Source organism: Semicossyphus pulcher, unplaced genomic scaffold, assembly GCF_022749685.1.
Source record: "Semicossyphus pulcher isolate SPU_LCO1_2020_fin unplaced genomic scaffold, fSemPul1.0.p SCAF_1, whole genome shotgun sequence".
Taxonomy (NCBI): domain Eukaryota; kingdom Metazoa; phylum Chordata; class Actinopteri; order Labriformes; family Labridae; genus Semicossyphus; species Semicossyphus pulcher.
Window position 1 is genome coordinate 140646 of NW_027211603.1, and position 23446 is coordinate 164091.

Sequence of the window (23446 nt, forward strand, 5' to 3'; positions counted from 1 at the left end):
GCAACTCGGGAAGGGAAGCATCCGAGCGGCACCTGAATGCAGCATAAGTGCTAAAGTAGGAACAGGAACCAATGTGTTTGAACCTCAGAGCGGGGGGCCTTAATATCTGTCGGATTACCAAACACGGAAGTGTTTTAGTTTTCAGTAGCAGGTGTAAATCAACTTAACTTGTCTATATAGCGGATTTATACTAGACAGAGCTGCTAAATGAAGAGTTTCTTTTAGGTGTGCATTAGCTGAAAAGCAGAAATGTCTCACATTAAAGAGTACATCGACAAACTGAGCCGTTTTTATGAGCGCTACACCGAGTATGTGAGGAGAAATCCAGCTGCTACAGCACAGCTGGAGAACACAGTGCGGACACTCTCGTACCTGATCGCAGGTAGGTGACAGCACGCTTTTACTCATATTATTGATACAAAATAAAATGTTATTCATGGAAACTTACCGTCAGATCTGTCTGCAGCTAACGAGACTGAACTTTGATTCGGTCTAGTGATCAGTTTCACTTTTACCAAAAACATGAGACTTGCTAACTTTACTTATTCTGCACAAAATGACACTTCAATGTTTTCAGCATAGACGTGAATCATATATGTAATGTTTAAAGCACATGCTGAATGTCATGACTCTTATTTTGCAGGTCGATTTGCAGATTCCCATGAGATTTCTGAACTAGGTAAGTGAAAGTTACTTTTCACAACTAGCAGTAATAGTTAGGCCGATAAATCAGCTGATACAACAGTAATATATATATATTGACCTATGACTGATATATCAGTATCAGCTTATGTGCAGGTAAGTGACAACAATAACAAAATGAATGTATTTTCAAGGTAATTTATGAACAATCTGAGTGATATATAGTTTGTCCACCAGGGAGTCCTGTCAAGTTTATTTGGCTATAAAAGTCCAACTAACAAATATTATTAAACGTTTTTCTGTTATATGTTTCAGTTCATATTTTTTCTAAACTCTTAATTTTCAAGATTGGTATCTTCCTCATAAATCAAATCGGCTATAGTATACTTAATTTGTGCTGTTAAATTTTAAGCATAAGCTTGAATCAATAACAATTTTGATTATCAGACAATTATTTAAGTTAAAGTTACTAAGCCAAAATGCCATCATCCCGGTCCTCAAGCTTGAGAATTTGTCATCGATAATTGAATATTAGATATATTTCTAAAACATATTTGTCTGATTATCATAAGCAAGTCATTTGTCACCATGGGCTCTGAGAAATGTCTTTTTTTGACAGGTTAAATGATTGATCAGAAAAATAAAATATTAATCAATAATGTTAGTTCTACTCTGGTATAAATAAATGGGCCCCTCATTTTTATCCCTTTAAATTGTAGTTTTATTAGCTGCCACATCAAAATCCACTGAAATGTATACAAAAGAATAGATATATTTTGAATGCAGTGCTTTGAGTTATTTGCACAGCAGGATAGTAACATGTTTCATTACATTTTTACAGTGACAAACAGTGAGCAGTAGTTTAACTCCCTCTTCATGACTGTGTTTTTCAGTGTACTCTGCCTCCAACCTGCTGGTGCTGTTCAATGACAGTATTCTGCGCAAAGGCCTGAGATGTGCCTTCCCTGTGGTGAGCACTGCCACATAGTTTTTCCGTAATCTCAGATTTCTAACGGAGAAATAAATGTTTGCTTGATTGTTTTACATGCACAACTTAAATCTGAAAATATTTGAGCCTCTTTTCCCCAGAAAATCCTTCCCGTCATCTGTGACCTGCTAGTTATGAAAATCCTGCACATTATTTTTCTTTTTGGCCCAACAAACTTCTCTCAATAATTTTGCTCAAATATTAATAAATAATTGAACACAAAAAGAAAAGAAGATCAAAGTGACCACCTTTCTTCGGCGACATAATTCACTGTTTCCTGGTTCTTTAAAGAAACAGTTTTACCAGCTGGAATACCAAAATACCAGACCAGTTCAGCCCGAGTGTTATTCTCCTGCTGCAGGCTGAAAGTGAAAGCGCTGACTCCTGCTGTGTGTTTTGGTATGTTCAGTCTCTCTCTCAGCAGAGACTCCTCACCTGGCTGTCCGTGTTGGAGTACGTGGAGGTTTTTCTGGAGATCGGAGCCTGCAAGCTGTGGGGGGACGCCGGCCGCTGGCTGGTGATCGGACTCATTCAGCTGTTGAAGTACGGCTTCGTCCTTTCATGGCCTGAAGTGGGATTTCAATTTCAAGTCAAAGTTTGAATGGAAGTGACAGAAACAGGCTCAGGGTTCCTTGTTAGAAGGAAAGAGGATTTTAATGAAACCATAAACAGCTGCTGGCTCTTTTTAAGAGTTTTACTTGGCGAACACACGAGTCGCTTGTCTACCGCTGCCTTTATTAATAAGTATGTCTGGTTTATTATGTTATTATGACTTTGGGCTTTGAAATTGTGAGTTTGGATCCAATAATATATTTCTGACAAATAATAACGTGAGAAAAAACTACCTGATCAAGGCAGCAGCAGGCGAGCAACTCCGCTGTTCAGTGCTGTTTTTGCCACCGGTAAATATATATATAAATAAATAAAAGTATCTGGACTCCAGGGCTGCACGGTGTTCCTGTGGTTAGCGCTGTCACCCCAATGTCAGCCCTGTGATTGTGGCGACCAGTCCAGGGTGTAACCCCGCCTCTGGCCCAGTGACGGCTGGGGTATGAGTGGGGTAAAAGTTCTCTTGTGTTTGGGGCTTAAAGCTGCAGTAGGCGACATTGTTTCATAAGAATTTGGCTAAAATAACACATTTTGATCCCTAACCATATTAAAATGGTGTTGATGTCTGACCTGTGACTGTGAGCGCCCGCTCCTTTGTATTAAGTTTGTTTGAAAATTTGTCCGGTCTGAATTAAACAACCAATCAGGGTTAGCTTTCCACGTAACTAGCCAATCACAGCGGCTCTGTACAAACTAGCATCATGCAGCTTCCGCGTGAGTTGTGTCAGCAGCCCGCACGCAGAGGTTGTGTCAGTCAGGACCTGTGGCAACCTGCCGTAAATGTCCTGGACCTCCTACTGCTAAAGAAGCAAAGAGAAAGAAGAGCTTTGAGGAGCTACAAAGAGAGCCCTGATGGAAAGAGGGATCAGTGGGAGTGTAAGGGGCTGAAGAGCGAAGCGATGCAGAGGTCGCCCTGTTCCTTCTTGACAGATAACCGTAGCTCTGACAGTAACAGCTAACGGTAGCACTCAACACACAGAGGCAAAAAGGTGGTCCACACCAAGAATCAGAACTATAATGATAACTGTAGAACTATTTGAACATTTAAGCAGCAATAAAGTGAACTTTTTGGAATAAACAGCATCTCTCTCTCTCTCTCTCTCTCTCTTTGACTCGCTGATGCAGAGAGACACACCGCACAGCGGCTGCGCGGCACACACCTGCTGCAAAATGTGCGTGCATGTTTGGTGTAGCGGAGTGATGCAGAGAGGCGGAAGGCTTTTTACACTGGAACGTTCATGTTGCTTACTGCGACTTTAATATCAACTTCTGTCAAATGAGAGTTCTTTACAGTCAGCATGTCGTGGAAAAGAAGGAGGAAACATCTCATGCGTTATGTAGAACATTGACATTAACTGTGTACTCTCCAGCCTCTGAACAAGTTTTCGTCTCACGTTGATTCCCAGGGCAATTTTTCGCATTGTTCTTCTTCTGTGGTACAAATCTGGCATCCAGACTTCACCTCCCATAATCCCCCTGGACAGAGGTGCAGAGCTTGTCAGTGAAGGTCAGTTACCTCACCGTCCTGTTTGAACGGTGTATAATTGTTGTCCCTGATCTTCGGCGAATGTTTCCTAAGATGATCACCGCTGCATGTCTACGAGGAAATATGTGTGACGTGTTTTTAAGTGATGTTTAGTCAGGCGGAAATCAATGCTGCTTTAAACTACACAAGGCGCAGGTTAAAAGGTGACGGAGTGTAAAGAGTGAATGATGATGTGATTGTGTTTTTCTTCATCTCCTCCACAGATGACGCAAATAGGGAGCGGCAAAATGACACCTGCTTTGTAGGTCAGAGGTCAGGACGGGTCATCAGGCCACTTGGCAGTGGTGAGGAGCGCTAAAACCTTTTTTATTGCTGTAGTTAACAAAAACAGAGTCCAGGAAATAGAGGTGTCGCATCAATGAATAACAAACAGACTGAAACAATTTGTGTTCTCTCTTTGCTGGACGAGTTTTTGTCATATGCAGCTACAAACACTTTCCTGAACGAATCTTGGGTCTATGTTTAAATTTAAAGGATTTACTGACTGTTTCCTGCCCCCCCATGCAGCCCCCTCCCTGCAGTCTCGGCTGTGGGGAGCTCCGACCCAGAAGAAGAAGAGGAGCAGCGGCTCAGGGAACGGGGAGACGCTCAACAGCAAACCGACACAGCTCGGGCTGCAGGAGACCATCGCTGAGTGTGTGTACATCGGACGGCCGCTCGTACACTGTATCCTTCACTCGCTGTCATCCCAGTATTATGCATGATCACATACTGACCTGTAAACCAATCACAGGTAGCACAAATGTTCACAGACATATTTGAAATGTTTGTTTGGGATCTGGAAAATCTGGTCACTTAGATTTTGCGATATACTTCTGGATTTAGTGGCGTCTTCACTTCTTTTGAAAGGGGAAGAAAACGACATTTTTCAGAGCATTCACTCACGTAGAGAAACGAAGCTAGTCGTATATGTATTTACATGTATTTTCATCTCCTTCAAAGGAAGGTGAGCTCAGCTGTCACAATCAGCAGTGCTGTAAAGGTAAATCATCACGTTTCTTAATGAGTAATTCAGTTCAATTATATTTCTCTCTGATGCACCAGAATGGACACAACAAGAGCAGAAAGCATCAAACTCTTCTAACGCTGATTTACACCAAATCTTCAGAGCAAGTTTTTTTTTTTAACCGAACAATAATCAATAATGTCTTTAACGTACGGACAGATTCAGTCCTAAATATAAAACTACCTGTGAGCTGTATGGGAAGTAGATTAACATTTTCAGCTGTTCCTTTATTTACAGAGCCGACAACAAAAAAGACATAATTTCACTTTTTTAAAGACAAGTGGAGAAAAAGACGCTCTGAGTTATTACATTCCTGTTATCAGCCTGAACAGCCTCTGACTTCAGTGCTCTGCCTCGGCCTCTGTGGAAAGCAGTCGTGGAAGCCGTGGCTCGTCTCTGGAGCCCTCGAACTCTCCAGGTATGGACCCTAACCCTGTCAACGTATTCAGGCAGCTCTGTGGGTCTGTCTTTATTTTGTTTCTTTTTTTCAGTTTCGCCGCGCTCAACAACACGAAGTTTCAGAATCGATGGGAGCGAGCCGAGATGAGGAGGAGAACCTTTCTGTTGCTGTACTACCTTCTACGATCTCCCTTCTACGACAAATACTCAGAGTGAGTCTTTTTAATCAGTTCAAACCTTTTCTGCAGGACCTTCTGAAACGTGAGGACCTGCGCCTTCTGTCATTTGTAAAGACAAAGAAGCAGTTTGAAGATGTTGCTTTGGGAAATGGTGATGAGCCTTTACACGACGTTCTAACATTTCATAGACAGAACTACTACCTAAGTGTAAAAATAATCGACAGATTAATCAACAACATAAAACCGTTAGTTAGAGCGCTACATCAAAGTGTCACATTTAAGATGTTGGAACCACATATCCGTCCATTTTCCTCCGCTTATCGGGGGTCGGGTCGCGATGGCAGCAGGCTGAGCAAGTTAACCCAGGCGTCCCTCTCCCTAGCAACGATTCCAGCTCCTCCTGTGGGATCCCGAGGCATTCCCAGATCAGGTGGGATATACAGTATAATCCCTCCAGTAAGCTCTGGGTCTGCCCCGGGGTCTCTTCCCAGTTGGACGTGCCCGGAAAACATCTACAGAGGAGCGCCCAGGAGGTTCTGATCAGAACCTCGACTGGCTCCTTTTGATTCGAAGGAGTCACAGCTCTACTCCGAGCTCCCTCCGGATGTCTGAGCTCCTCACCTTCTCTCTGAGGCTGAGCCCAGACACCCTGCGGAGGAGACTCATCTCAGCCGCTTGTATCCGCGGTCTCATTCTTTCCGTCTCTACCCAAAGCTCGTGACCACAGGTGAGGGCTGGAACGTAGATCGACTGGTGAATGGAAAGCTTTGCCTTCAGGCTCAGCTCCCTCTTCACCACAACAGTCCGGTACAACGGCCGCAGTAATGCTGATGCTGCACCGATCCGCCTGTCAATCACTTGATCCGTTTTACCCTCGCTGCGAACAAGACCCCGAGATACAGAGAACACAGAGATAGGCAGAGAACAGAAAACGTTTAACAGATCAATAAATATGAAAGCCTGATTAAAAAATCTGTTTTGCAAGAATGAATGCTGTTTTTTTTAATATTATTTTATTGAAGAAAAAACAAAAACTGTGTTTGTGTTCCTTTGTCTGCAGAGAGAAGATTCTGTTCCTGCTCAGACTTCTGGCCGATCATGTTCCAGGAATCGGACTTGTTGCCCGTAAGTACCAAAGTCTGCTCTGTGACGCTGAGCGCTACATCTGACCTTCTTAAACAAGCAATTTCTCTACATCATCACATATTTAACAAAGTACAGAGTTTAACCCGTGAAGCTCGGCGTCTCTGCTCCATCAGGACTGTGTGGGTTTGGTTGGATGTGATTTGATTGACACAGCTGCTAAAATGAGTGAAACCAGCACAAACCGTCCGACAGATGTTACAGAATCAGAAAGAAATGACTTGATGCACACAGAACAGGTTTTTACCACAGGGAACGCTAAAGAGAACAACACTGAGATGTTTAAGATTTCTATCTGAAATATATTGATGGCCATAACATTGTTCTGCTCAGGTCCTCTGATGGATTACCTCCCCACCTGGCAGAAGATCTACTTCTACAACTGGGGATAAAACCGGCTCCGTGTGCTCGGATCTTGATGTCTGCAAGTCAACGACGGCTACAGCAAGAAAGGAAGCGTCCAGCTCGGGGACAGAAACACCGGCTATAATCCCCGAAAAAGTCTGAATCAATGACACGGACATGATTACCACTTCTGACCAGCAGCGAGGACTTCCTCTCAGCCAGACTTCTTGATTGACTTTGGGCACAATCAAAGGGTTGACCTTATTTTCAGCAGATATCTTTAGCTTTAATTTCTGACACTACAGCCTTCTGGTTTCTTTCTAAAGGAAGTGTTTGCCTCGGATCAGAGGCACGCTGGAGAACTTCATTCTTTGTCTTGTACATCATTTATGCAGCGAGCAGTTTGTATGATACCTGTCAGAGTATTTTTGTTAGTCATTTTCGCCTCTTTTATCGCTTCATTCCATTCATGTGAACAGCCCTGTCAGCGATGTGTCTGTCAGAGTGTGGAGAAAAGGTGTGCGAGTTTGCTGCAGGGGGAAATCATTCAAGAGGACTAAAAACAAAGCGGCCGTGACAGAAGCACAAACTCTCAGCGACTCGTTTCTTCCAGCACTTCTTCATTCAGTGTCTGAGTTTTTTATGCAGAAAGACTGAAAACTGAAGCGGATTACAAATATGAAGCAAAGGCAGTGTTAAGGCTGCATCTGTGTGTGAGTGCGTGTGTTGGAGTCAATGACGAGAACACAGCAGAGGTTTTCCATCTTTATTAACATACTGAATAAGTTCCTTTTTGAAGCTTACAAATAAATAGTTGAATGTTTCGTCCTTTCAGTCCTTGTTGGTTATTTGTTTTCTCGAGGGTGGTCGACACACACAGGAAGAATATGACACTCTGAGCTATCAAAGAAAATTACAAAGCAGTTTCCAGACGTCTCGTCTACCTGCACAGATCGTAAAAGAACTTGTTGAATGTAAAGTCTGCTGGAATACACACGTGACAGAGGGTGCGATGTGTCTGATTTAACCACAGACGTTCACGATAGACAGGTTTTGTTGTATTCACGTGCATGCTATCTGGCACTGGAATTGTTTTTTACAGATGAATCGTGTTGGAGAAATATTGGAAGTATTTCAACAGGAATTAAGGCGCTGCATTGCAATTGAAGGAAAAGTTAAAATGTTGAAAAGAGTCAAACTTTCAGTGTGTCGGGAAATAATGAAGAAGAGGAGGAAGATTTAATAATCAGGGAAACTTGATTTTTTTCACCATTTTGGAAATAAATTCAAAAAGTGGAAAAGAAAGTCAAACTTAAGATAATAAGAGCTGGGTTTGTTTGTTTCTTATTTTGTAAAGTAGTAATGCAGCGGTGTTCAAAGGTTGAACTACTTTCAACTGAGCGACAAATAACAGCTTTAGTGCTGAGGACGCCGAGCGCCGACCTGATCTGGACATTTTGATTATCTCTTCATATGACTATTTTATTTTTTCTGGCCCTTATTCTAAAAGTCTGACTCTATTCTAGACGTTATCCTACAAATGAAAAATATATAAACATCAAATACTCCTCTAATTTACTCTTCCATAGCTTTAGACACCGCCTTTATCATGTGATTTACACCTTGAACGTCAGAAATGTTTTCACAGGCCAGAATGTTTAAAGGTGCACAGATAAAAATGTAAACCGAAGACGTCAGCCTTCCAACATAAAAGCTTTAACCGTGAAGGGGAAAATGAAGGCAGCACATCAGTAAATATGTTGTTTCTTAGGGACTGAGGTAAACGAGGCAGACTTCAGATTCAACCAGCAAGACATGAAGTGAGTGTCATAAAATATAGATGCATAGTGAAAACAGTGTCTTTATGAGCTGGGAGTCTGCGTGTTCGATCTGATGTCTGAATCCAAACGGACTTCTTATCATTTCATTTATTTATTTACAATTCTGATAACCCCCCTAAATCCATCACCATCACCTGCACCTGCACCTCTGCTCTCTGCTCTCTGCTCTCTGCTCTCTGCTCTCTGCTCTCTGCTCTCTGCTCTCTGCTCTCTGCTCTCTGCTCTCTGCTCTCTGCTCTCTGCTCTCTGGGTTAAAAGGGGTAATTACAGTATTTTTCAGCCTGAGCCCTATTTTTTTTTTTTTTTTTTTTACATACTTTAGGTACTAAGTGACGAATAGCTTCAGAACGTTTTGGACTTGCTCCATGAGATTGCCTTGACACAGGCTGTAATGACAGCAACGTAATCCTTGATGGATCAAAGTGCGTCCACTAAAAGTTCTTGTTGTTTCCACTGCTCTCTGTAAACACACCAGACTCCATTGATAAAAACAGGGATTTTACCTCACAGAACGCAGAAATTGTTGGTCTACTGCTGCCTTGATAAACTAGTTTATTCAAGTTAATGTGTGTTACATAAATATAGTGTTGGATCTGAACCATCCATTTAAATTACAAAGTCAAACAATAACACAAACAAACTAACAGATGGAGGCAGCCATATACCAGCAGCTCCTGTGTTCTGAGAGCTTAAATCACTGTTTTTCTGAATGGAGTCTGGTGTGTTTGCAGAGAGCGATGTAACGTCTGTGTGTGGTTAAAACAATCATCTTCCTCTGGGGTCAGTGGAAACAACAAGAACTTTTAGTGGACGACCTTTGACCCATCGAGGATTATGTTGCTGTCATTACAGCCTGTTTCACTGCTGCAGGATGAACACATCTACTGGAGTGATTGCAAAACTTTTGTCACCTGTTTGTCAGACCTAAACTGTGTAAAAATAGGGTACAGGTTTAAAAATATTTCCTTTCAACAATTTTAAAAAAGACAGATAGCAGCTGGGAACTCAAGAATCTGATATTTACTTCCAGAGAGAAATGCAGATTTCCAGCCCACAAATGGTCTGAAATAGTCGGGACAGTTTGCTGTCAGTGCTTTGTGTAAATTAAAAAAATAACCTGTGACAAACTACTGGGAGTGACCAGCAGTGAGTCAAACACTGAACACAAAGGTTGTTGTTCAAATGAACGCTGTAAAACTGAAAATATATACTGCACCTGTTTTTAATATCACGATAAAACAAAAAGAAATAAGTATTAAGTGTTTGATAACAATCAAAAACAACACTTGATTTCTGTATAAGGAATAAAATATAGTAGAATTAACTCTGAAGTCATTTTGAAAACTAAGAACAAAAAACTTCCAACATAACTGGTTTTAGAAAAGATTACACCCTGCGATGGTTTCCATTCTGAAAATAAAACTCAAGAGTCTGCAGATGAGAATGAGAGAAGGAAATACGGTCTCACTCCTTTGAAATTGTCTCTAGAAGAAGACGACGAGCTAGAAGGACGATTTCTTTTCCCCATGCAATCCTTTCTGCGTCTCTCGTCCCGTCGCACCGCTCAAATCCACGTGTCAGTCAGGAGGCTGGTTGGCTCTACACAGGCGTCAGTTTGTCTTCCCACAGGTCAGTGTTAGTCTGCCGGGGCTGATCAGTAGGAGCCGTAACGATCCTGAAAAACATTTAAAGCCAGACAGATTAGCTTTCATTTTGTGCACAGGCTAATAAAGATATTCCCTCAGTTCCTACGAAGTCAAACAACAGCAGCATCACTTTGAATCCTAAGTGATTGTGTAACTGCTTGTGACAAATAAGAAAAGATGAACGATATTATTATTTTAGGTAAATGTGCTTCTTTATTTCATAAGGTAAATATTTAAACACTAAAAGGAAATACTGACACTCTTCAGGATGGTGAGCCGTATCCTCCCAGGCTGATCTCTTTTACTTTTAGACGACTCGTGGTCTTTTATGGCAGATTGAAACAGTTTTAGGTTTTTAGTTCCCACGATGAAACTATTCGTTCTCCTACTGGCATCAGAAGTGTGTTGGCGGCATGTCGAACAGAACATTGTCTGGCTTGTCTCCTTGAAAACCAACCCTCTCCTGGGACTCTCTATTGTCGTCTTTTCTCCACTTGTCAGTACAGAAATGTTTTCTGACCTTCGCCTCTTTGGCCTGCGTCTCCTCCTGACAGTGTTTAGCAAGCTACTCATGAAATGTAGCGAGCTAAGCTACCAGCTAACATTGAAGTTAGTTTCACTGTACTGAAGCTACCCCTCAGAGAAATGTAGCAGGCTAGGCTACAGCAACACTGTAAAGGCTGCTTGTTACTTTAAAGCTATTTTTATATACAATGCTATTATTATGGTATTTCTATGTGGAGCGCTCTGTTCTAAAATAATAGCTACAGCTACATACAGGAAATTTGGAATGGCGTGATTTGTGTTATGGGCATCACCTCGGGTGAATTTGCGTCTTTGAATTCAATTTGCTTTTGGTCTGAAGACACCAAAAGGATGATTGATGTCTCACCTGGATTGTATTCATGACTCCGTTGGCGAGGACAGCCATCTTGCCCGCCACAGTCTTCACTCCCTGTTTGAACTGTGCGATGTCCGGGCCGGAGGGGAGCACACTGTCAAAGCCTGAGGCCCTCCCTGAGAGGAGCAGAGGAAGCAACAATCATGTTCAGCTTTTACTGTCACTCAAATGTCACAGTTTTTAAGGAAATGACCAAACCCTAAAAACAGCTGACAAACATATACAGCTTCATGTCTTTGGGGCTCGGGCTGAGGGCCACAGACACGGACTGTCAGGTTATCTGTTGTGGTTTTCACAGGAGTAAACAGCCGCACACACACAAACACACACCTTTATCACTGCCGTCTCCAAACAGGTCAGCCGAACTGATGGAGGTGCTTCCAGACAAGTTCTCCAGCTTTGTCTTTGCATCATACTGAGAGAAGAAGGAACAAGAGTCAACACCTGCACAATAACAGTGTAATTATTATTGTAGTAAGATGTTATCTCTCACCTCTGCACTGCTCTCACGACCAAAGAACATGTCCGAGGAGATCGCCTTTGCATTTGCAAACTTCTGCCTGGCCTCGCTGGACTCGGACACCGGAGCGGACACGTCGGCTTTTCTTCTGCTGGGAAGTCTGGATCAAACAAGAGCACGCATCAGAGCTGCACCCGGGCCAGCAAACACATCTATTATATTTGTTTAGGAATATAGACAAAAGACAGAGTGAGCTTGTGTGCGTGTGTGTGTGTGTGTGCGTGTGTGTGTTTGTGTGTGTGTTTGTGTGTGTGTGTGTGTGTTTGTGTGTTTGTGTGTGTGTATGTGTGTATGTGTGTGTGTGTTTGTGTGTGTGTGTGTTTGTGTGTGTGTGTGTGTGTGTTTGTGTGTGTGTATGTGTGTGTGTGTGTTTGTGTGTGTGTATGTGTGTGTGTGTGTGTGTGTGTGTGTGTGTGTGTGTGTTTGCGTGTGTGTGTGTGTGTGTGTGTGTGTGTGCGCATGAAGACCTGTGCAGATACCTCTCTCCGATTGGTTGAATACTAGAGATGGTGACCTCCTCTTTGGGGTCCTCTTTGTCCAGAGCCCAGGAGGTGGTAAAGGAGGCGGTCCCTCCCTCAGTATCCCAACGGGACCCAAAACTGTCTCCCACTGTAAACGGGTTGTCCTTATATCTGAAACATCCAACACAACGGATTAATAACTGAGTCCTTCAACTCGATAGAAGTAAAGTAGATAAATATGCAGGTCAGATCTGAGGGGTGTCGTACGTACTTTGGGGGGCCGGAGGTGAAACCCGGCTCATCAAACATGTCCAGTTTGGAACGAGAGGAGGACTTGGCTCCCACAGGGGTCTCCTGCTCGATCACCTGCATCTCTGACATCACTGAGTGTGACACGGCACTGAAACATAAACACACACACACGTTTAGAGATCGAACAACACACAAGTCTCATGGCCCAAAAATGTATCCACCGAAAAGAGAGAATTTCTTTTCCTGATAATAAAATATGGTCTCTGACCGAAGGACAGAAACATGTTTGTGTTGTGCCGTTACCTCCTGTTGCCGAAGCCCATCCCCAGTCTCTCCGCCTGCTCTCTCTTCTTTCCCTCCAGGTTCTGCAGCTTCTTCTCCTCCACCTTCCTGTCGATCTCCAGCTCTTTGTAAGCCAGTCGCATCGAGGCCACACTGCAGAAGCCAGAACGAGTTATGTCTCTTATTACAGAAATCTGACCCTTTATGAGGAGAAATTATTCAGAAACAAACTTAAATAGTTCAGATTATCTCAATGAATCCTTGTTTCAGCTGGAATTATGACAGAAACGTTTCTAATGAGACTTTTGGTGTCCTTACATGGACTCCTCGGCTTGTTTCTTGGCCTCAGCGGCCTGCTCCTCTCTCATCTTCTCGGCCACCTGAGCCTGCTTCTCCACCTCGGAGAAACTCTTACTGCTCACCTTCTGGGCTCCCAGACCTTTCTTTGCACCGAGCTGCATCAACGAGACATGAGGGAAACAGATTAGTTAGAGTCAAAGTTGAATATTTAAGGTTTAAGTGCATCTTCTGCAACCTGCCAACAGCAACTTCTATCAGTCTGCTCTACTCTTCTTCTCCACTTAAAACCAAGTTTGAAGGGTATGTGTGTGTGTGTGTGTGTGTGTGTGTGTGTGTGTGGATAATTCAGCTCTCAGTAAAAACACTGCAGACTCATTGAGAGTTTCTAAAGCTGCATGCCTGCCATGCTGTTGCTCCTGTATAACTGTGTACTGTGTCTACAGCCCTGACAACTTTAGTATATCGTTCCTTCTCTGTGACATTTGGCCGCTTACTTGGCAGAAACATGTATTTGCAAAGTGTTTTTTAATGTTTCTGCTGAACAACAGAAGGTCCTCTAGCAGCTCATGTAGCCTGGATGCTAAAGCCAGCATCAAAGATGAGCTCAGGTAAGTTCATTCTTTAGTAACACACCTGTTTTTCTTTTACAAACTTGTCGTCTTCCAGCGACATCACCTTAGGCTTTATAAGACTCTTTTCACAGAGACATGTACACCTAGACTTTGATGTGTAAAATCTGTGCAGTTGAAGTTTCATGTTTTTATTCAGACTTTCGACCGCCTCTTTTTTAATGGCTTCATGTCGTCTCCAGAGTACAATGGCCGCCATGTTTGACAGCTCCTTAAACACAAGGCTTGTGCTTTGGTCAAAGTATGACTCACCCCTTTTTTAGCAGCCATGGGCTTCTTTTTTCCAATAATGGAGGGCTTCACATCTGTAACACAAGTGGCAATGTGTTAAAAAAATGGAGGATACTTTGTATGTTCGAGCGTTCATTCATTCATGTTGGCTAATTTAGATTTGCTCACCTGTAATAAGCAAGAAAAACGCACACCAGCTGCGAAAAACGAGCTCATACTGACAAACGGCACTGAGAAGAAACATGACTTTGTTTTTTAATGTTAAAACTCTTTGTGCTCAGTTATGGACAGTTCAGCCAGTGCACCGCAGCATCTGAAACCAACCTTTTCACCTGGGTTTCACAGAATCAGAAGCACAACTTTGAAGATCTCACAGCGGTGATGTTAGTCAGTCAGTTTGCTTTCAGAAGCTCGTGGGACAATGAACAGATTGAGAGACTTACAGAGGCTCCTCTTTGTACAGGCTGCTGTGCTGAGTGCTATTATTACTCTGCTTTGATTTCATACGTCAGTGATGTCTAACGTACCGAGTAATGTCACCACAGTGTCAACATGTGACATCTAAACCACCTGCAGCAAAATACTTCTGCACACACATGGGCTGCCTGCAGGTATGCAGGACGGCTGTAGACAATGGCTGTTCTCTTTTTATACAATGCAGCTGTCTTGGTTTGCTTCTTATGACTAAGAACAAGGCTTTACATTTGAAAACAACCAACTCAGGCTGTCCTAATAAGCTCTTTCCTGTGCGTGATAAGCAGAGCAGGGAGGCGGCTGATGAGATGTCAGTCAAGCAACACAACCATGCGTCGAGGCAACAAACAGCCACCGCAAACAACAACAGCAGCTATGCCCGAATTAATCACCTCTGAGCGTCCGTCCCTCCTGTGATGACAAACGCATGGAGTCCTCTACACGGCAGGACAGACCAGTGTCACAATCAGAATCCAGAACAGGTTTCACATTGACATTAATAATGCTCTCCATCAACAAGGTGTCAGCTTAAATAAGGCCAGTAACACACTGCTGTGTGGGTTTGGGTCACTGACACTGATGATGACACGTTAAGGGTTGTGTAAATGATTGGTCAGTTATTCAATCTGTCAGCGGAAAGATGCAATACAATAACTCCTTAATAATTGCTTAATCGTCTAAGACGAGAAAGATCACACTGCTTCTCTGTCATCAGTTTTATATCATTGTATTGAAATGAAGAATATTCTGCATTATTGTGACTTTCACAAACTTTTTACATTTATTTACCCAGTAGTGGAGTCGAGATTAAAATATCTTCATGAGGGGGGCTTGGCCTTACAGCTCAGTAGATACGGTTTGAATTAAAACATTTAAACAAATCATTTGTTTTGTTTTTCAATCTTTACCCTTTTTATTTTCTTTTTGCTCCTTTCATCTTTTTCATTTCCTTCATCTGTCTTTTTGTTTTTGAAAGCTTTCATAAAGCACCTTGTATTTACGAGGGCGGAGGAAAAAAACAGCCGGAGGAGAAGAGAAATACTCGGAGAAAAAACATGAAAATTCAGAGATTAAGTTGTAAATCTGCCAGAAAAAAAAGAGAATATTCTGGCCCTAGTTTTTGCATTTTTTGCTTTTTCTGTAATGCAGTCGTGTTGTCTCACTCAGAATGAGCTGTGCTGTCAGATCTTGAATAGAATGTAGAACTGTAATTAAAGCCAAACGGATTTAAAGTAGTTCGTCTGTAATGCAGGTTTGTTTCCTGTCAGTCTCCGTCATGAGGTCGTAGGGTAACTGTCATGTGTGATGTAACCCCTGGGGGGGGGGACCAGAGAAACGTGTGTTTCTGCTGGTCGCTCAGTCTGTCTCCTCTCTGCAGTCTGCTTCTTGTGTGCAGAGAGGCTGAATCTGCTCCGGGCTCCGGGCCATGCTCGCCTGTGTGAGCAGCAGAGCCAACAGGGCAGAGACACAGGTGAATCAGAGGGAGGGGGCCGTGAACCCCAACATACTTTATCTGGGGGGGTCGCGGCTCAAACAGGTTCCTATAAACACAATTTTACTAGTTTGTGTTTCTCACAAGTTTATGACTTTATAATCTCAGAAATTCGACAGTTATTTTTTTTTTTTCAAATTTGCCTTTTTTTGTGGCAAATTACGACTTTAATCTCTGAATTTAACTCTTTTCCTCCGGCTCAATTTTTTATTTATTTATTTATTTTACAGTTTTTTACAATGGCCCTAATACACCATCGTATGCATCATTTTGTAAGAAAAGTTTTTATAATTACACTTTTATTGTAGAAAATAATCTGCAGATTCATCAGTGATAATAAAAAATACTTGGAAGTAAAAGGTGATGTTAATGGGTATAAAGTTTTCTATTATTATATGTACACTGTACACGTGAGCGATCCTAATTTGACCGTAGCTATTATTCTGTAGGTGTAAAGCTGTCAGTCATGTCTACATAGAAACCAGCAGGAATTTTCTGTCTTTGTGCAGACAATCATAACCAGCAATTAACGGATGAATGTGTGACTGTTGCATTTTCCTGCTGAGAAAAACAACAGATGAAAACAGAAAGACAGAGGAATGAGAGGCTGTGGAACAAGACTGAGACGAGTACGAACCCTGACAACGAGCACGAACGTCACACAGGAGCAGGAAAATTGCTGACGAAAGAGCAAAGAAACACTTGTGCCTTCACACGCAGAGGCTGAATCAGACTTACCGATGGAAGCTTTGGGTGATGTGCTTAGGCCGTGTATGCTGGGTCCGTCCTCTGGAGCTGCAAAAGGACCAGATAGAAAAAAATAATGAAAACAACAAAATATTTAAAATGTGCCAAAGATATTGCCGATTAATTTTCTTTCAACTGATTCATTGATTAATCGCCTCAGTCCTTCTTTCGATGCCAATTTGAGGGCCAAGACATAATGACTTTTAGTCCCTGGCATCAGTAAAGCTCTATTAATGACCTATGAAATGTACCTTGTATTTCCCATAATGCACCTCTTTAGTTTCTTTTCATTACACTCTACCCGTCTAAAACACACACACAGACGTTCCTAACTCAGAGCTTAAAAGTTGTAAAACATTCTCTGTTAAAAGCCAGAGGTAAACCCGGTGACATCACTATGACATCAGTTTGTCAGACTTTAGGAAGCTCCTTCCACGGCCAAAAGTATCAATATATATATAAATCATTTTCATTTATCAGCTGACCAAACGGATGTACAGGTCAATGAAAAAATACATCAGAACAAATCGGAAGACAAAACACGTTTTCCAAGCAGCCTGTTCGGGACAGGTAGGGGGGTTAATACATTAAGGTTTAAACATATTTTGTGCTGAGCTTTGAAGGAGTTGACAGAGGGGGCAGATGTGATGGAAGAGGGATTAAAGCGAACAATGGCCTTGAGGCCCATGTCAGAAAAAACATGCTATACAGGTGCTTTCACTGGCTGAGAAACACTCCTCATGACAAACAGGTAACACACAGGTTTGTTTTACTAACGGTTGTCATCCTGGATTTTGGCCGATGTGTCGCTCAGCTGTGCAGTGATAGCGGCTCCATTCAGCTCTGATGGCTCGGAGGACGGCGCCATGCTCCAGTCATTAGCAAGCTGAAAATGTAACAACAAGTCCAAGTTACTCAAAGGTTCAATTCAGTGCAGAAGAATTTCTAAAACCAGATCTTTTCATTATCATTTACATTTAAGGTCCATCAGCAGTCCTTAATTCTCCTCTAACACAAAACACTATGCTGGTTTACCAAACGCAGGACTTCATTTTATGCTGGTTTTAGTCCTTCATAATCTTTTATAGTTCTGATTTCTCAAACCTCTATGGGCAACTTTTTTAAACACTTGAGACTTTTACAATATATTTTGTCATTTTTAGGTTGTTTTATGCATTTATATTAAAAAATAAATAATTGACCTAAGTCAAACAATTTCATCCAACCATCAAAAACCTCCATCAGCCTGGAATCAAACACTACTAATTAGAATAAGTGTGACCCTTTTACAGAGATAACTGAATCCTGGTATGTGGCGTGCTGATTTTGCAAAACGACAAACCTGTGTATGTTCTGCAAAAAAATCGGTCTCTTTCTTCTCAGGAACTGCAGGAGTGCTTCCTGCAGAGGACTCGATCCAAAGCTGCAACAAGGAGAGGAACAGGGGTTTTAACCTGAAGTGTTGTGTCTGTGATGTGATCATCATGAAGTGTTATTAGAGTACACACTGTGGACTCTGAACTAGAGCTAGAACTCTGCTAACACGACTCACACTGATAATAACTTTATATAATCACTTATGTAATTATTCAATGATCCACAGATCCTCAGCTCATTTCTGTTATTATCATAAGAGTTCAGTTAAGTGCTGCTATTACAAACTTCATGTTGTACCAGATTACAAATGTTGTACTGAAAAACTACTGAACTAAATCATTTATGGAACGAAATCACTGAATAATGTGGTGCGTCTTTCACTGCTGTAGAACAAAGCTGAACGTGCAGTTTTATGATGTTTTGGTTCATATCAAACAAGAAGGACAACGGCACTGCAGCTTTATTAGCAAAGTCAGAGATACAGTCAGTCACTGCAGAAACGCGGCCTACAATAAGCAAGAGTCTGTCATTATTCAGGCTACAACATCAAACTACCTATCCAAAGTTTTTCCACCTTATTGATACTCACATCTGTGCCATACTTAGACAACGCAGCGTTAGCTTGCTGCCGAATCTTCTCCCTGTACATCGTGGCTGCGCGACTGTTATACTTGGCATTGGTGTCGTTCGTGGAGCAGCCATGTTGGCGGAAGAATGCAGTCTATAGAAGGCGAAAAGAAGGTACTGCATCACATCAAAAACAACAGAAATCGGCTAGAAGAGGATATCTTATTCGACTACAGTGGCCCTTAAACCAAAAACTGTCTGTTTCTTATGTTGAAGTTCCAATTCAAGCGAATACATTTAATTTAATCAGAGGTTTTTAACTTTTGTTCATGCAATTACTGAAGTTCAATGACTTGAATATTGTCAACATCCAACAGGAGCGCTTTCCAGCAGCAACAGGAAGCAGCAAACCCTCAATCAAAAAATGATGGGAAATAATCTCAACAGGAATCTAGTTGCAGTCTGTAAATAGTGAGCCCAAAAGTTACCAAGTCTTTGGAAAATCTTATAGTCTGTGACTAAAATGTTTTTAGATATGAGAATGTGACCAAATTTAGCCTTTTGAAAGTTTATGGTTGGCATAAAATGAGTCATTATTATTGTTGATTATTATTATTGATCTTCGTAATTATTTTATACTCAGGCCTGAGAGCGGGATCAGTCTGACTTACCGCGTTGGCATTGCCTCCAACCTGCATACATCTGAGCTGAAACCAGTTCCAGTTTGAGTCTAACTCGGTGGACCTGAGAAAAAAGAACAATGTAAAGTAAAGTTAGCACTGCAGCATGTCAGGTACAGCTGACAGATACATGCTCAAGTAAAATGTAGTCATGCTTTTCAGTCATGCTCATCTGCTCAAGAAAACTGTCACAGAAATATGCACCGTGATGATGTTGACAGCTCTGACTAGTGTTGTTACAGTGAAGCTTACCTGATGAAGCTGAGATGAACTCCCAGGGAGCGGTGGATGCCAGAGCAGTCAATGCACAGGAACACTCCATAAGGAATACTCGCCCAGCTGGGGTTTTTGGCTGCACAATCAAAACATGCCTGCAAAGAAACAGAACGAACATTTCACCAACTATTATTACGGAGGCAACTTTATTAACCAGTAACAAATATCGGAATTACAATGTTTTGCGATAACATTTCAACCACGATACAATTCAAACAGTAACACATCCAGTAAGTTGTGAAGTCCATTTTATTTCCATTACAGTTGTTTAATAAACCTCTCAGGAAAGAGTTCAACTGTTGGAAACCAAAATGGAACCAGGTGAAATGTTTGATTTTTCACAATCAAAATCGGTGACGACCTTTATTTGTTAAATTGACTTCAATACTTGAACTAATTATTTCATTTATGACATAAATGACAGTTCAGGTGGCTTTGTGAAGAACATTTGTATTATTTTGAACCCTATTTCTTACTTTAAAAGTAAGGTAGGCCTGTATCGTTCGGAAAACGCCTTCAGCTGTTGCAGATGTTCTGTTCTTCGATTGTCCATCAATACTGATTAAAAACCCACATTGAAAGTGGCAAAATTTCCACAATATCCACTTCATACAGCCTCTGGCAGCCGCAATTTGATTCTAGCAGAAACCTTTGCATCATGCCATATCAACATTTCCTGTCTTTATGCAATGGAATCTGATAACATACAACAACATCTATTCCCAGACCCTCACTTCAAACAAGGAATATCTCACATAAAAAAGGACAAACCTCAGAGGAGAGGTCCCTTTTTGATCGGGGGCATGCGACAAAAGCTTCAGAAGCTAAAATAAACTATTTACTCAATTACTCATAAAATGTTCTCCTGCTGTACTGACAGTAAATGTGAGAGCAACATAAGCCTCTTCACATTTTGGGATTCATCTGCATGTAAGTTTGATGAGTATCCCTGTTTTTATTTTATTCACTATCCAAAATGTGTTCATAATGTGTTGCACATCTCGTTTTCCTTTTGGATCATATCTTGCTAGCCTAATTTCTCCTGTTCTTTGTTTTATTTTATTGTATTACTAAATCATACTCACAGGACCCTTTTCACAGCAGACGTTTGACTTGTCAAGTAGGAAAAGCAAGTGCTTAACTGATGACCTTAGGTCTCATTATCAGCAGAAGTTAATTATCAGTTGTACCTGTGTTTGACATGATAGTGTTTATTCAACTTTATGAATCACTTGAGTAGACTTCACTACATGAACAGCACCACAAAACTCTTTAATGTATATACATAGCATGACATTAAGAATGTTTTAGTGCTGATTTCCGTATAAAACAATTGGCAAAACAAATTTTGAGTGGCCACAAATTTTGGAACAATAACCGTGGAACCTAAAAGCCCTGTGCACAGAGCAACATACTATATAACAGTAAGAAACAGGGGAAGCACATCTGCTAATCATATTATGGGACAAAGGCTAAAGAACAAAAGTACTTGATAACACATGGAAAATTAATCACATCAGTCACTTGTCGAGCAAAAATGAAAAGTATTCTTGAGGATTCCTTGCTTTTCTTGTGCACATAATTGTGAACTGAACATGTTTGTTTTTTTGACTGTTGGTCCAAAACTAAACAAGACATTTAAAGTTGTGACCTTGGACTTTGCCCTGTCAATTTCAAAGTCTGGATGTGATGTAGAAAACACAATTAATAACTAGATCAGGACACTTATTGGCATATAAATGTATCATGAACTAGGCTATAACTAGTATTCTTAGCCCTAAACGTCTATTAATGAATAAAATGTATCTAATGGCCTTTTACATCCAAAGTTGGCTTATTCTTAAGGATAAAACATTAATACCTCAATGAGAAAAAAGATTAAAGTCTGATTCACGATTTATTTTTTTTTTTTCACAAAACACACGGTTTGGTTGAAGCAAACCATGTTAAAATATGAAATCAGATAACATATATTGTAAATAACCATTAAACCGAACATATGGCAGATAGACAGCCCTGCCAAACATCCTGTAGTACCTGTACATTTAACACTGCTAGCATTAGCAACATATGGTTCAATACTGCCAAACGTCACGCTTCATACGAGTAACGACAATACGTTTAGTAAACTGCGTGTCTTAACTGAAATGTATGTGGAGATTAGTCTCATAAGTTCAATGTTGATCCTATTATTTCCCAAACGCAGTGAACCGTTAGCTTAGGTGGTTAGCTTTCTCAACATACACAAATCGTATACGTGGCCTTTATGTTTGACTGCTTTACCGGCAGGCTAACAGCCGTTTGCTCTTGTTAGCTCTCTGACCGTTAGCTTGGCCTAGCTAAGTGCTAGAAAACAGTTAGCCAGTCAGTTCATCGCTGATACATCTAACAGACAGACTGTCAATTTGAGCCACGTTTACAGAACCATACACATAAAATAGCGGTGTCTTATTCTGTTACCTTGTTTGTAGGGACGGATCTCAATCTTTTGAAAATAGTAAGGATTTCAGTCTTATTTGGTTCCGTAGCCATCTTGCCACTGTGACAATTTCCATAAGCTGACGTCAGTACGGGTCCTCGTTTACACCACATCTAACAAAAGCGAAAGTTCTTCGTCGACGCTTTTTACGCACACAAACGTAACACTACGTGGAACTTTAATAGTCCAACTATTTATTTGTTGTCTATGAATAATACTCTGTGTTCATTAAAATTATTCGTAATCTACTGTAAGAATTAAAGTATACTATTCAATCAAATGCTAAAACTAACACTTATTGGCTGATCTGCTTATACCCCTCAACCAATCACCATTGATCTCTTAATAGGATCAGACAGCAAGATTAGTCAGGTCTAGACTCTACACCATAAGTATCCAACAGGATAGAAGACAAACATCATAAATTGCTATGAAAATGGTGGGCTTGAATCTTTAATGACTTAACTCATTATTAAAGTAAGAGCATGGACTAAAACATATACAGAAGTCTGTCACACTGAAATAAACAAAACTGGTTGATCTTTGGTAGGAAAAAATAACTTGTTTCTGTCCGACCCCTCATCATTCATAGTAATAAACATCAATTTTATTTCAATACATTCATGTGCAGGTTTATTAATGTCTCTCCATCAATCAGTGGAGGAAAGGAGCTCGTTAACTACTGAAGGTCGGTTTTAAGGTGTTTGTATGTGTTTCCTTTTACTTACTATTTCCCACATATTTAGGCAAACACCTGCATTTATTTTACAAGCATAGTTACTGTAAGATGCTGGATGAAGACTTAAATAATGACAAAGAACAATTACCTAAAAAACTACAAAAACAAATGATGAAAAAAGATGCATTATTTTGCATTCAACTTATTAAAAGTAGGTATAACTGATTTAACACATAAAAACATCATATTACTGACATGAATCTCTCCTCCTGCACAGTAACTACTTTTATTTATGGTAGTTTATAGATTTTATTTGCTTTTTGTACTTTACTTGACTTGTAATCAAGGGTGAGTCGTTAGCCTGATGGATTGATTACACATCTATTAGCATACTAATGAACTACAGAGCCTTATATTTGTAGCTTCGTCCACCAGTCAGTTAGAACTGAAGAGGCCTTTCAGATGAGAGGTGAAACGTCTTCAACAACTTCAACCAAGTCCAGTTGCTTTTTGGATTAAGCTTAGAGTTACCGTGACCTGGATGACTGCGAAACCTTCACAGAAAACTCTTCATACGTTTATAAAGCTGTCAGTTAAACTCCTATCTGTAAAAAGTGCAGTTTTTCCTCTGAGATTTGGTGGAGTCAAAGTAGAAAGATTCATGTGTATCATGCAGCCACGTGTATTTAACTGTGGAATGTTGAATCTCTCATCTGTTCAACAATTTGACCCTCTGGTTCTGGAAAATTAACCTT

The 23446-nt window shown here is 41.0% G+C and overlaps 2 protein-coding genes across 3 annotated transcripts; one reads left to right on the top strand and one right to left on the bottom strand.

Moving 5' to 3' along the window:
- The first annotated feature begins 124 nt into the window (after nucleotides 1-124).
- Nucleotides 125-7811, top strand: pex16 (peroxisomal biogenesis factor 16). The gene is made up of 11 exons (XM_069674081.1): nucleotides 125-382; nucleotides 644-679; nucleotides 1536-1612; nucleotides 2040-2173; nucleotides 3646-3746; nucleotides 3989-4069; nucleotides 4293-4451; nucleotides 5137-5209; nucleotides 5283-5402; nucleotides 6430-6494; nucleotides 6846-7811. Exons 1-11 carry the CDS (start codon nucleotides 250-252, stop codon nucleotides 6902-6904), a joined length of 1038 nt encoding a protein of 345 aa, XP_069530182.1. The 5' UTR covers nucleotides 125-249; the 3' UTR covers nucleotides 6905-7811.
- arfgap2 (ADP-ribosylation factor GTPase activating protein 2) lies at nucleotides 7610-22080 on the bottom strand. 2 transcript variants are annotated; one of them, XM_069673914.1, is made up of 17 exons: nucleotides 21994-22080; nucleotides 19510-19628; nucleotides 19249-19321; nucleotides 18600-18731; nucleotides 17976-18056; nucleotides 17411-17519; nucleotides 16625-16681; nucleotides 14787-14831; nucleotides 13942-13994; nucleotides 13079-13215; nucleotides 12782-12913; nucleotides 12498-12626; nucleotides 12245-12397; nucleotides 11739-11865; nucleotides 11576-11660; nucleotides 11237-11361; nucleotides 7610-10373 (listed from the first exon to the last, which is right to left on the bottom strand). In XM_069673914.1, exons 1-17 carry the CDS (start codon nucleotides 22063-22065, stop codon nucleotides 10353-10355), a joined length of 1650 nt encoding a protein of 549 aa, XP_069530015.1. In that variant the 5' UTR covers nucleotides 22066-22080; the 3' UTR covers nucleotides 7610-10352. The 2 variants fall into 2 exon arrangements, with proteins under 2 accessions (XP_069530015.1, XP_069530076.1); XM_069673975.1 differs by lacking the exon at nucleotides 14787-14831.
- Between the last annotated feature and the right edge of the window lie 1366 nt (nucleotides 22081-23446).